Raw genomic sequence first — 13,132 nt, forward strand, 5'->3', positions numbered from 1 at the left:
AGACGCTGTCATGTTGCCCCGTCATCTTGAACACAGTGGCCGAGGTGGACATTGCCCTTCCACCCATTTGTGTTTTACCTATGTGGCTAGAGGTGGTCAAATATGTAATATTCGAAATGCAGAGGGGAACTCGAAGGTGTCCACTTGTAGTGGAGGAACATTCACTGAACCTTCAAAATATGAGGAATCTTATTTGTGTTTTACTTTTATGGAGAAGAGGTCCGCTTCGCCAAAGAAGTAAAAACACGAAGGAAAAAGACAACATCACTGGCATCAAAATGTCAACCTCTTCCTCTTCACCTCAGGCCTCATCTCCTGAACTGAAGTTCGAGTTCTAACACAAAAAAACGTGCTTATTTATTACCAAAATTGTCACAGTTACTTACTGTCCTCAGATTACTCCTGTGACCCTCCCATCTCTGGACAGCTGAAAAGCAAGCTGACTAAACAGCAGCCAGCTAAGTTTACCAAGCATCATTCACTAAGATCCAGCGTTAGATCCATTTCAAAAACCGTTTCAGCAACGCTAGCTAACAGCGACAATAACAGCAGCGCTTACTGACAGAAAAGCCCACGATATCCTCAGTATCGATATCATCAGACAGAAGTAAGCGTCACTGACTCATCGAGTCGTATCATCATCAGACTCTTTATTATAGGAATAAAGTCACTACTGATGGGAAGTGGCCAAAGCTGTGGACTCGGGAGCAGTGTTGGGCAAGTTACTTTGAAAAGGTAATTAATTATAGTGGCTAGTTACTTCTTCAAAAAAAGTAACTGAGTTAGTAACTGTTACAAGATTCTAAAAGTAATTAATTACTTGAAAAGTAATTATTGCATTACTTTAAAAAAAAAAAAGTCTAACCCTCTGGGGTCCAGGGTATAATTGGCCATTTTTAACTACTTTTGATTTTCCCTCCACATTTCACCTTTAAAAACTATTTACTTTGCCTTGTTTGGTATCATTCTTTTCAGCACAACCTCACGTGTCTGAATTTACAGTTATGTTTTCATTTTGATGCACTGTATTAACACAATTGATCTAAAATCAGACAAAAACTTAAAATCTGAGTAGAAAAAGTTCTATTTTTCACTGTAACAACCACAAATATGTTTATTGAATCATATTTTATAACTATAACTAACTAATAGAAATTGTCAATTTTAAAATCATATGCACAAGTTTTGTAAACAAAGTTATTTGCAGCCATTCACCTTTTACCCTCTTTTTTTAATAACCATTTCAAACTATTTAGATAACAATCAGCTGTTCTGCATTCAATAAGATGCCACAAATTATTTGTGCCACTCCGAATATTTCTGTCCACTCGCTCTCTCTCTTTTTCTGCTGTCTTTCTTTCTCTCTCTCTTGCCGTCACCCCTAAAACTTACCCCCTCTTCCTAAACAGCCAAATCTCCCGACGTGGCCTATCAACACAATTTAAAAACTGGTATATATCACCTTGTTGCTTTGTCATCTTAAAGTGGTCGTGTGATTGGCTTACCACGACTACTATATTCTTCCTCAGTCCAACAGCAGCACTCATGTGATTGTTTTGCCCCCTTAGCTCCAGGCTAAGGGGGCAGTGATCGTGATTACTGTCCGCGGGAGCGCGCGCAGCTGCTTAAAGCTGTAGCGCCCAGATTACTTACAGCAACTGATATAAGGTGCAGTAAGCTGAACACAGCTTCAGCCGTCTGTTTGTTGAAAAACAGTAACGCAACTGCACCGCATTTTCTAGTTAGTAACGGTAACGGCGTTGTAACGATAGTAATAGTAATAAGTTAGATTACTCGTTACTGAAAAAAGTAACGCCGTTATTCCCATCACTGCTCGGGAGGGTGAAAACATAAAATACTGCAAAATATTTAATTGATGTTTTTTTAAATTCCCGATTCATTGTAAACTGTTGATATTATTCAAATATAGTTTGTACTAAAATGTGTTTTTAGACGTTGTGCCTGTTGGATACATGGGGTACAATCTAAATAATTCTCTCTCTCTCGGCTGACTAAAACATGTTTGTCCTGCAGCAGCCACCGTAACGACAATAATGCACTTAAATTTGAAGGAGAAAGCAAACAGAACTCTGTTGAATGCAATCGGCGATGCACTGACATCTAGTGGTGAAATTTTACACACTGCACCTTTAAGTAAAATAACATGTATTATGTCTTACGTCATTTCATTTTTAAAAATTTTTCAGGATGTGGGGGATGTGGACAGGAAAGCCAAAGAACCACTACAGTCAGATGGTCTATGAGAATGGAGAGCCCTGCTGGCAAGGAGGTTCACGCAGTACTACAGTAAGCACAACAAACTGTATATGTCTTTAATCATCCTTTACAGCCCAAACCCTCTTACAGTAATGAGAGCACCAAGAGGCAGACATGAATAACAGATATTCAAATGAACAAATGGTATACGCACACACTGACAGACTGTCAGACAAGCAGATGGAAGGATGAAGGCTGCGCACAACTCATTATAACTCCACCCAAAATAAAAGATGGGATAGAGAGCCTATTTTATTTGAATTCAGTTGGAGAATAATTTAGTAATTACACTAATGTTTCCTCTTGTTTTATAAGCAGGGTACCAGGAGCAGAGCTACCACCCTGCACATGCAGGCAAGGCTGCAAATCTTATTGTAGTTCTAGGGAAAGCAACAAGATGAACACTTGACTCGACGCCAAGTCAGAGCGGGGTAAATGGACACTGCACTAAGAGAAAACTAAAGGAAACAGGCAAACTGAGCTCCTTCTGTTAACCAGGAAATAAAATGAGATCTGTGTCCCCTGGTCTGCCTCATCCCGGGCATGAGCATTTCAACAATCAGGATCGAGTCAATCAGTCCTCATGGCGTGCTCAGCAGCCTGGCAAAAATATGTTATGTCCAGAGCCAAGTGATTGAAAGTGACTTACCCCCCCCGACATGCACACTTTGTCAGTCTGCACTGGTTTTCATGGTTAATGTTGCTGCTCCGTTTGCATTCTTCTGCAGCATTCTCCTCTTCAACATATTCCCAGCATCATGCCCTCTCTGAGCCAGTCTTTATGACATCCATTTGCATTTGTGTGTGAGAAATTTGCTCAGTTAAAAATAAAGGACATTTAATCATCTGGTTTTCTGTGCCTGGCCCCCCTCTTCAAATCAGTCCAATAAATGTCATTTGCAAATGCATGTACTCATGCCATCCAGGCCCCCCTTTGAAAACACTAAATTGAAGTCCTTTGATACGACCCCCTAACTCTGCGCAGACGGCATAAATAAAGTCTTGTCAGAAGTAGACGCTCATTATATTTGAAAGGCTGAACCTCAGCTTTGGGTAGCACACTCTTTCATTGCAGCGTACCATCATGTATGCTGGAGAAGAGGCGCCAGTGATGTATTGTTTTGCTGGTGGATATTGGGGTAATCCAAATTCAAGCGGTGCACAGTTTATCTTGTGTGTCTGTGGGGAAAGGTGAACTCAACTCTTTCAGTTATTAATTCTGTGTCTGTGGTCATTAAGCACGAGCTACAGCTACCACAGCCGGATCTAAACTAGCTCCTTTCATTGACTCATTCATGGATAATTCCAGATTATTACATTTGCGATCACTGACTGTGATTTTGACAGTATTGTAGTCACAGAATGAACTGCTGAACTCTGAGTGTGGGTTAGCGTTGCTAAATACGTGGGTAATAAACCCCTGAACAGGTGACCAAACCACTTGTTTTAAGAATTTGAAGAGAAAACCTAAGCCAACAAGAACACAACAGCAGTCACCTCAAGGCTATTTATATTATAAGGCAAAGACCCTACAATAATATAGACAAAAACCCTGACAATCACATGACCCCCGTGACCTCTGGCAGAACCAGGGTCAGGGAGGAGAAGAGGGAGCCAGGACAAAAGACACACTGTAGGAAAAAGCCAGAGATTAATAAACACTAATGATTAAATCCAGAGTGGTGTATAAACACAGTGACTGAAGAAGAACCAGTGCATCATGGGAAGCTCCTAGCAGTCCAGGCTTATTGCAGCAAAACTACAGTAAGGATTCAGGGTCACCCGATCCAGCTCTAACTATGAGTTTTATCAAAAAGGAAAAGCACAGAGGGTGTTTTTCCTCCAGAATAATATTTTTAGTATATTTAATGGGAGTTTGCAAAATTTAACTTTCATACTATGAAGCTTTTGCAGATTACAGGCCCTGCATGTACTTAAGCATGGTTTGAAATTTTAGTGCTTTTATTTGACTTATTTTTCTCAGCATTTTTGAGCACTCGTAAGTACAGCACTGACATTTGCAGGGCTGAATAACACATTTAATCTCTGTTAGAAACTGCAACCCATTCAATTGAGGGTTCAGAGCACAGGAAGACTGGGCAAAACAAGCTGTGGTAGAGAGAAAACTTTTAATGAGATGCAGCAGTGATGTAAAAACATATGGGGAGTCAGTGCATGATCAGCAGCCCCCACCAGCCTACCTGCAGCATAGCATAGGGATAGTTTAGGGTCACCTGTTCTGGCCCTAGCTGTAAGCTTTACATTCACCGAGGAAAGTTTTCAGTGAAGAAAACCGTAAAACTTTCAAGGGTCATATCCCCACAGAGGAGAACTAGCTGACCAAAACAAGTCATAGCATATGATGAAGAATACATCGGTATGCAGACTGGAGCAGCGAGGGATCGAACCACCAAACCTTCATTTGATCGATGACCTGCTCTACGTCCTGAGCTATAGCTGCCCCGGTGACTAATCACGTGTTGTGGCGTCACTGTAAAATATACGGTTTAGGGGCTTCCAGACAATTAATGCAGAATCCGATCTGTATCCATGGATCTGGATTTCCCACAGTGCTGCATAACTGCCTGTTAATCAACCAATTCTTCCACACTTCCTCGTAAGATGTGTTTTCTACTACTGCTGTCTTACATTATTACATGTAGTGTATCAAAGGATAAATCGCCACCAAGACTGAGCTATCGCTCCTTCACCTGCAAATTAAAACCAGACCGCTAATACTCATGGACAAGCGTGACAGAAAAGACTTTGTCTCATCAAGCAGCGCACACCCACTTAATATCTCAGTGCAACAAGATACTAAGTGACATAACAAAAGACTATTTTAGTCTCCCTACGGGACAAAGCCAAATCACCACTTCTACTAGCCTGAAACTTCTGCACAACAATACCTGCCAGGTTCCCATCTCTGCCTCTTCAGGTGCTTTTGTTCGCCAAAGGGATTGTCTGTTCAGGGTGCTGAATGATGAGAGGGGTTGCCATGGAAACCACTCCCAAGTAAAAGAAGTTGTTTTCCCCTCCGCTCTCTTGCAGGGGGCGTCAAAGTCACCTATTAAAGTCGTGACAGCAGTAATCGCATCCTCCCCCTGTCCTGTTCGCTCGCGGGGACGACAGCGGCGGTGTCCCATAAATCCACGCTCGCTCTTACTCACAGAAACACTTTGCTTCACGCAAAGTCACAACAAGTCAGCGGTTCCTTCTGTATAATTTTGTCATTTGTAGCAAGCCCCACTTCTTCGCAAAACTTTAAGAGAGGTTGTAAAACAAGTGGCAGGTCAACTTTAATCAGCTCCCTTTGTGTGATCAAACTGCCACGGCTCTTGACTCAGGCTAACAATGGCTCTTCTCAACCTCAACTTCTCTTTCTTTGTGCTTTTCTAGGTCACACTGACATGCGGAACGGAGACAGCCTTGCGATCAGTGAAAGAGCCCAGCAAATGCCAGTACATCATGGACTTTCAGACTCCTGTGGCCTGTCAGCCGGTGCTAAAGCAGCAGGGTATACACAGTGAACTGTGACCCATTCCCTTACTGGCCTAGCCCAGAATAACTTGGACCCCTTCCTCTCTTCTGCTGGCCCGCGGTGACAGGCTGGGGTCCTGAGGGTCCCCTCTGACATCTGTGTTGTCAGAACATATATACTTCCAAGGCAGTCTGGCTAAGGTCAGAGTCTGGTTTTCAGTAGCCACTTTAGTTTCCATTGATTGTTACAGTGCTGCTTTCTTGCTGTTACACTTTAATATCTAAATAGAGCATTTACTGAATGATTTAGTTAACGCAACGTGTTCAACATTACTGTGTATTCCCTGTAAGTGTTTGCACTCAATGCTCAGCAATAAGCAATATTACTGTGTAAATAACGGGAGAAAGTGAAACCCAATCTATTGTAGGGTCTAAACACATTTCTGCTAATGTAATTGTCATTTTAAATAACTGCTCAGTAATATGCACAAATAAAAGGACTGTGTCCTTGCTCTTCATTATAATGACTGCCTTATAAAAATAGCCTTCCTTAACATCGAGGATATGTTGTATGTTTCTTATGTTGAGCAAATGAAACTTATAAATAAATCAGATGATCTTCCCAGAAGGAGCTGCATGTTCAGCCGTTTCCTGGTGCAGTTTAGCATAAAGCTAAATGATTCTGTGAAAACTACAAAACAAAAACAAACAAAAGAGTTGTCGCTCTGGTTGACATTTTTCCTCATTGCAGTAAACATGTACTTTATAATTTATAGTCCCTTTACTGTAACAATTCAGTACCAAATGTGTGTTGTTCCACAGCTGAAAACAGTTCCCAATAAATGTTTCTTACTACTCCTGAAACCAACAATACCCAGCTCTTATAGGCTTCAGTCACACAGGCCTAGAGACTGGTTGGCAACCTCTGATCACTTATAGAAGATTGTGTATTTCACATTTGCTTTGGTGGACACCAACTTGTTTACAAACACTCACCAACTACTTGCCAAGCGGTAGCGAAACTTGGGCTACGTCCACATGTATGCAATGTTTCGATCACTGAAGACCGAGATTCTTATAAATTCCTGCCAGGATTGAGATTTTAGAAAACTCGTTTTTTGCGTTTACTTGTGGACGAGGAAAACTGAGATTTAGTCACGCTACGTCAAAGGTGTGCGCCTTTTATGATGACGCTGTGCGTACATGAGATGAATTTCTACAGTGGCGGATATGAACAAAACACTGTTGCTGTTAATCTTACTATCTGCAGTTTTTACACTCTTACATATACACACACAGTTACTGCCCCTCCATTTAGAAAGACTGCTTCTTTGCGCCATCTTTGTTTCCTCTTCTAGACTTCTGATTGGCCAACCTTTCTACACAGTTAGGATTATAGCACCACCTGTTGCTTTGTTATGTCCTTGACAGCTTTTGACTTCGTTTTTTATTTTTACATGTAAACGAAAACAGAAAATCTCAGTTTACAAAAATACCCGTGTACGTATCTTTGGATGTACAAACTAAAAATGGAAACTCTTCACTTTCAAAGTAAAAGTTGTGCCTTTCTGCCGAAACCAGCACATTTCAACTTTGACATAAAGGCAAACAGTCTCCGTTTCCACTTTGTGTTGCACATTTCATAGTGTCAGTACCAACTAGCAAATAGTTGTGTGTTTGCAACCAAGTCGGTATCTTCCATGCTGCTGGCGACCACAGCGACCCAATAAATTGTGAGGTGGTTTTAGTTGCAGCACCGTGCACCTCTTTGTTGCCATTTTTGCCTAGCGACAGCAAGCAACCTCCAGCAACCGTTTGCCAACCATCTATTTTTACAATGCTGGAATGTTTCTAACCACAAAAACATGAGAACAAAAGAGGTCCAGTCCAAGTTCAGTGAGTACAAAACAGTTTTTACAGATTAGCGTTGCCTCCAACGAGTGTGGAAGTCAATATTTAAGAAAGTATTAAGAGGTGATTTAAATAATTATTGGCTACAGTTTCTACTCAGTATGAACAATGAACTGAAGTCAGCCATATCCTCCAAGCAGTGTGCATTCCAGTATTTTTTTAACTGTAGACTGACATAATCATAAAACATAATAAAAAACCTTGCCAATAAAAATAGTGGCATCGCTATGTTTTTTTTCCCTCCTAACTGGCTCACTTGAAAACTCATTTCTTAAACACACAGGAGTATATTCTCCAACTGCATTTATTACATTAGCCACACATCTTTCTGTATATTTACATTTTCATTTATTATCGTAGGATTTATTTTTTTTACTGAACGTAGCGCGGCTCGTTTTCAAAGGAGTCCACCGTCCTCAGCGGTCTGCATCGTACAGGGTGTGCTGTCTGTGATGTTGTTATGTAACAGATTGTGGAGTTTCTGCAGCGGAGCCCTCTACTCATTAAGGGGGAGCTAAATCAGCTGTCAGGTATCCAATAGGCTGCCTGATATATTCCTATCCTGCTGGGGCAGCTACGTGGCTGTTTGCCTGCTAGCAATGCAATAGCCTCAGGCTCTGTAGCCCAGGGACTGTTGCTTTTTATTTATCCGGCGTCGGCTCCCATCCGCACACACTGGTTGATGGCGAATCAAACTATTTGCTTTCAGCTTCAGTTTTCAGAATAGCTGTCAATTTTATTGAAGGTGCAAAACAAGTCAGACAAAGGACATTTCTGCCAGAACTTCTCAAAGCCAGTAAAATATGTAACACACATATGCACACTCTGCATTCAGAGTGGAACTAAACACATTATGTTAATACAGCTCAATCTGACAGCTCACAGTAAAATTATTGTATTCTCCTTAGCCTCAAAAAGCCAAATTAAATGATCAGCTAAACTGGCCATAAAAAGAGAATATCAAAACATTAATGGTTGGCATGGTGTTACAATAGCTAGCACCATCAGCTCATAGCAAGATCATGGGTTCGAATCCACCTGCTGGGGCACTGAGTACTTCCCAAAGACCAAAAACATGACTTGTCCACCTCTCGCCCCATCACACCTGGAAAGGCTCCAGCCCCACTGTGACCCTCAACTGGATAAGATAGGATGGATGGATAATCCACTGTGTGTCCCTACAATCTCCAGGAAACAACACAGTGTTTGAGGATTTTAATCTGTTCCCTTACTTCAAATATGCAACAGATGCCAAAGCTGATGTCAGCATAACAACATTCAGCCTTCACAGGCTCCCAAGTCTGGCAGCAGCTGGAAATACTGCCAATCACCCAGACAGTGTCAAGAGCAGCCCTCTGTCTGCTACTGCAGGAGTCAACATTTCATTTCTGGCATCTGGAGAAAAACTTTATATTGCGGCATCGCCATATGGTGATCATGTGATTGGGTGTCATCAAGAACTTTTCCACGGATAAAACCTGTTCTCACAAAGGAACAGATTTGACAATCTGCAGGGTATTAACAACTCCCCACTTTGCTGAATGATCATCATGTGGTAAATTACTTGCGTGCTTCACCCCACACAGCGTGGGTGGGAAACACATTGGAAGATTGCGGTTTAAATGGACAGTTATTAAAAAAAGGAAAAAAAGCTAGCACTGTGTGTTTCTGTACTGGTTTTTTTTTTTTTTATAGCCGAACAGCCAATGATGTGCTGCAGCAGATCAGAAAAGGGAAGGAGGGAGTAGTGGGAAGGACTCAGTAGGGAAGCTGAGCACACACAGACACTTACACACCTCCATTCAGCACATTTGCACATGAAGGGGCAGGGATGGAAAGTCTTTCCAGTTGAGTGTGGGCGTATTTGTGTGTTGACTCCAAATTGCTAAAAGGACCCAGAGGCTTTATATTGCATTAAATCTCCGACTCAGCTTTGTAGAAACTAGTTCAAGGTACCTTGTTCTCTGGAGTGGGAGACAGCGGGGCTCTTGCCTGACTGACTGACTGGTGACTGACTGGTTGACTGACGCCCACCACAACCCAGCACCGCTTTCACTCTTTTGGAGATTGTTTTTAAGCTTCCTCCTTTGAAGGGAGGCCAGTTATACCCTCGGGGCCGAGAGTGAAAAAAAGGGCCTTGGCGTTGAGTCGGCGTGCGACAGTCACATCCAGCTCCCTCGTGTCCGCACTTACTCCAGTCTATTCAGTCAAGATACTGACGCTTCACCGTCAGCCTCTAGCCTACAGATTTTGCACAAACAAAGGTGTTTGTGAGAGTACAGTGAATACAGTTTGTGTGTTCAGGTGTGCACTTCCTGATACAACTCAAAGCTCTGACACGATACTGTTTTACTTCCAAACAAGTCTGTGCGATCATTTCTTCTTTAGAATAGATGCATTTAATCGATTAATTTGATGAATTTAATCTGCCATTCATTACTGTACATTCTTCTTAAATCAGTTTTTACATAATCCTGCAAGAAAATAAATACTCTTCTTTTGTGGTTCAAAGGTATGAGAAGCATTAAGAAACCTCAGCAACTTGTTTTCTGCCCACTGCATATATGTAAGTTCTGTTGCAAACCAGCTGGATCCTCATTGGCACATTTGTCACAGGAATATCGGTATGTTGTCCAGTATGTGCTGCTAATTTTTTGAAAATATAAAAAATTATATAATATAAAAATATCAGTTCTGAAAAAGATGCTTTGTCCCATAGAGCTCCTCTATTGTTTTCATAGTATCACAGCTGAGGGGATGATGGTGCAGGGCCTTCACATTAAGTTGCTAACTAGTTTGGCATTGGACTGTTAAACAGTGTGCTTTATATGCATAAACTTGTTTAACCTCCTAAGACCCGAATTCTTCCACGGCATGCATTTTTAATTTCTCTTTGATATTTGGGCTGATTGGGGCCCGATGAATGTAAAAACAAAGAATTACCAGATTTTTTTTTTTTACCTTATTTTTGTTTTCAAGGAAAATAAGAGTCCTAAATGAGGGTATTCGTCTAAAATTTTGATAGAACAGTAGCAGTATAATGTCCTCGTAAGTGGATATCAGGCCCTTGTAGAGCAAAATTTAGTATTTTGGTCTAAATAACCCAAAATGTGACGTCCACATATGTGGACGCCAGGTCCGAGGAGGTTAAAGAACTGGATTTAAATATCCAGATCTTGATATATCAAGATATACGTCAGGATCTGGTTGTTTTGTGTGTATTTTGTCCTGTCTTCCTCCCTGAGCCTGGTTCTGCCTGATGTTTCTTCATGTTAAAAGGGAGTTTTCCCTTCCCACTGTCGCCAAGTGCTCCTAATAGGAGGTTGTCTCATTTTTTTTTTCTTTGAGGAGGGGGGGGGGGTTGTTTGTCAGGGCCTTTAGCTTACACTATAAAGCAGCTTGGGGCAACTGTTTTTGTGATTTGGTGCTATATTAATAAAATTTAATTGAAAAAATGTGTATTTCCTTGACTGGTTAGCCAGAGGTTATAATTGGTGAATAATTGGTTGGAAACTCCAGCAAACACTCCCCAAGTTAACAGGGAGTCACTGACAGGTCTCTAGGCACGTGTCACTGAGCCTTCAGCTGTTGATTTCACAGCACTCATTCTCGCAGTGCGTATTTGTCCCCAGCTGCCTGTTGGTCAGCAGGCAGTTGCAGACTATGTTAATAAGCTAGTCACTAGTTTATATCCCCTGCTGTTGGGTGGTAGGCAGATAAAATAAGCACAGTTGTGTAGAGTGCTCTGCTGAGGACACAATAAAGATGCAGGCCATTAAAAGGTTGAAAAAGGGATACTGAGCTCAGCAAAGTTGTCTGCGTTTGTCTTAGCTGCTTTCACATCAGTCATTCCATCGCTAACGTTAAACTTCTGACTATCAGCTCCAGCCTGAACCTGTAATGATAATGCTAGCACGAGCACAAGTATTGAAAAGTCTTTCCTTTTGGTAATGAGCCGACTCATTAAAATGTTCTAAATAAGCTTCTGGTCACGGCAGATCAAATAAGGCTGGGACAGCAGAACTCAATGGGTTCAGTAGGTTTATTACTTATGAAATCTACCTTTCATTTGTAAGACGCAGAATGTCTTCCCCTTTCAGAACGTTACAGTCTAACGTTACTTTTGCTCCTCTGTGCCTTAATTGGCAATTGGGAGAAGCTAAGGGTGACTTCTAGTCAGACTTTTTTTAATTTTTACTGCACAGTGTTTGAGAAAAACAATAACTGCACTGACACTGTAAGAAATGCAGTGAGAGAATTAGAGATGCAGATGAACAAAGACTAATATTGACGGAGGGTGGGGCAGAGAAGGGGGAGGAGGAAGATACGCAGTCAAATAAACAGCAGTAAAAATAAAAATGACAGCGACCCGGACGATGCTTCAGGGAAAACTGCTCTTTCAGAGGAGGAGACAAACTACACGAGTAGCAAATAGTAATGGGAGGAGCAGAGAGAGAGAGAGAAATGTGAAGCTGGTGGAGGAGGGAGGGGGTTATAAGCAGCGCTGTCTATCTGGTGGAGGGTGAATGTTTCTGTGTTTGTGCTCTCACGTCGGCGAGCGAGGCTCAACACTTCCCCTGTGGAGTGGATGAGTGTAAGCGTGTCGCGGTTGGAGGCTGGAAGGCCGAGCTGTGATAGCATGTGGTTACCAGGAGCCTCCCGCAGTTGGCTGCTCCCACTTAGAGGAGAGGAGGCTGGTGGAGAGGAAGTTCAGGGCCTGGGAAGCCAAAAATGCATGGTTGCCTTTTCCTATAACTCACATAGAATCATCATTTTCAATAAAAGTGCATTAGCGAAAGCTGCCACACAACGAGTGTTTTCACCAAAGAACAACAACCCAGCTCAACAGAGCCTGTCCTCCCAAAGTGCAGCTTCATTACTGAAAGGAACCTAAACTTGCAAAGAGGAACACGTCAGCGCTGTGACAGCATATATCAAACAAAGACAGGCAGAAAGGAATGAACACACATTACAAATTGAAATTAACCGACAGGGATATCGCAGAGTTAGCGGTGTTTGGAGCGACTCCTAATTTACATAAAACTTAATAATGTCACACCTTTGTTGCCGTGTTTGCAACAGGGATTTAGTTTATTCAAAGAGTAATCAGGGAGCAGAAACTAAACGTGGCTTTTTTGAATGAGTGAATTTTAATCTTTTTGTTGTTGTTTTGTTATCACAGACCCATTTTATCTCCGCTCTCAGGTTGTTGCTTTTCTTTCCACAGTTTATTCGAGCAGTGGGGAGAGATCACAGGAGGTAACAGAACAAAAAAAACAACAAAAGCACATGATCGGTGGTTTACATTGTGCCAAATTGGGTATAAATAAGTCAAAAAGGAACCTTGTAATATTTGGAGTACCTGTGTATTTATAGCCTACATTAGCAAACCTAAATGACAGAGTGTCAACCACAGAGCGACGAACGGGTGTGAAATCTGACAAACTGGAGCGATGACGGGTGA

At 41.8% G+C, this 13,132-nt stretch overlaps 1 protein-coding gene across 2 annotated transcripts in view; it reads left to right on the plus strand.

Moving 5' to 3' along the window:
• LOC102197824 (glucosidase 2 subunit beta-like) overlaps positions 1–7,060 on the plus strand; it is a 161,475-nt gene extending 154,415 nt beyond the window's left edge. For both annotated transcript variants that reach the window (XM_005750377.2, XM_005750379.1), the window contains exons 14-15: positions 2,208–2,307; positions 5,677–7,060. In XM_005750377.2, coding sequence (XP_005750434.1) covers positions 2,208–2,307; positions 5,677–5,814 — 238 coding nt within the window. In that variant the 3' untranslated portion in view covers positions 5,815–7,060. The remainder of the gene's footprint in view (positions 1–2,207; positions 2,308–5,676) is intronic.
• Positions 7,061–13,132: the final 6,072 nt, after the last annotated feature.

The sequence above is a fragment of the Pundamilia nyererei genome, unplaced genomic scaffold, assembly GCF_000239375.1.
Source record: "Pundamilia nyererei isolate P.nyererei 1_Seehausen unplaced genomic scaffold, PunNye1.0 scaffold00271, whole genome shotgun sequence".
In the NCBI taxonomy this organism is placed as follows: Eukaryota; Metazoa; Chordata; class Actinopteri; order Cichliformes; family Cichlidae; genus Pundamilia; species Pundamilia nyererei.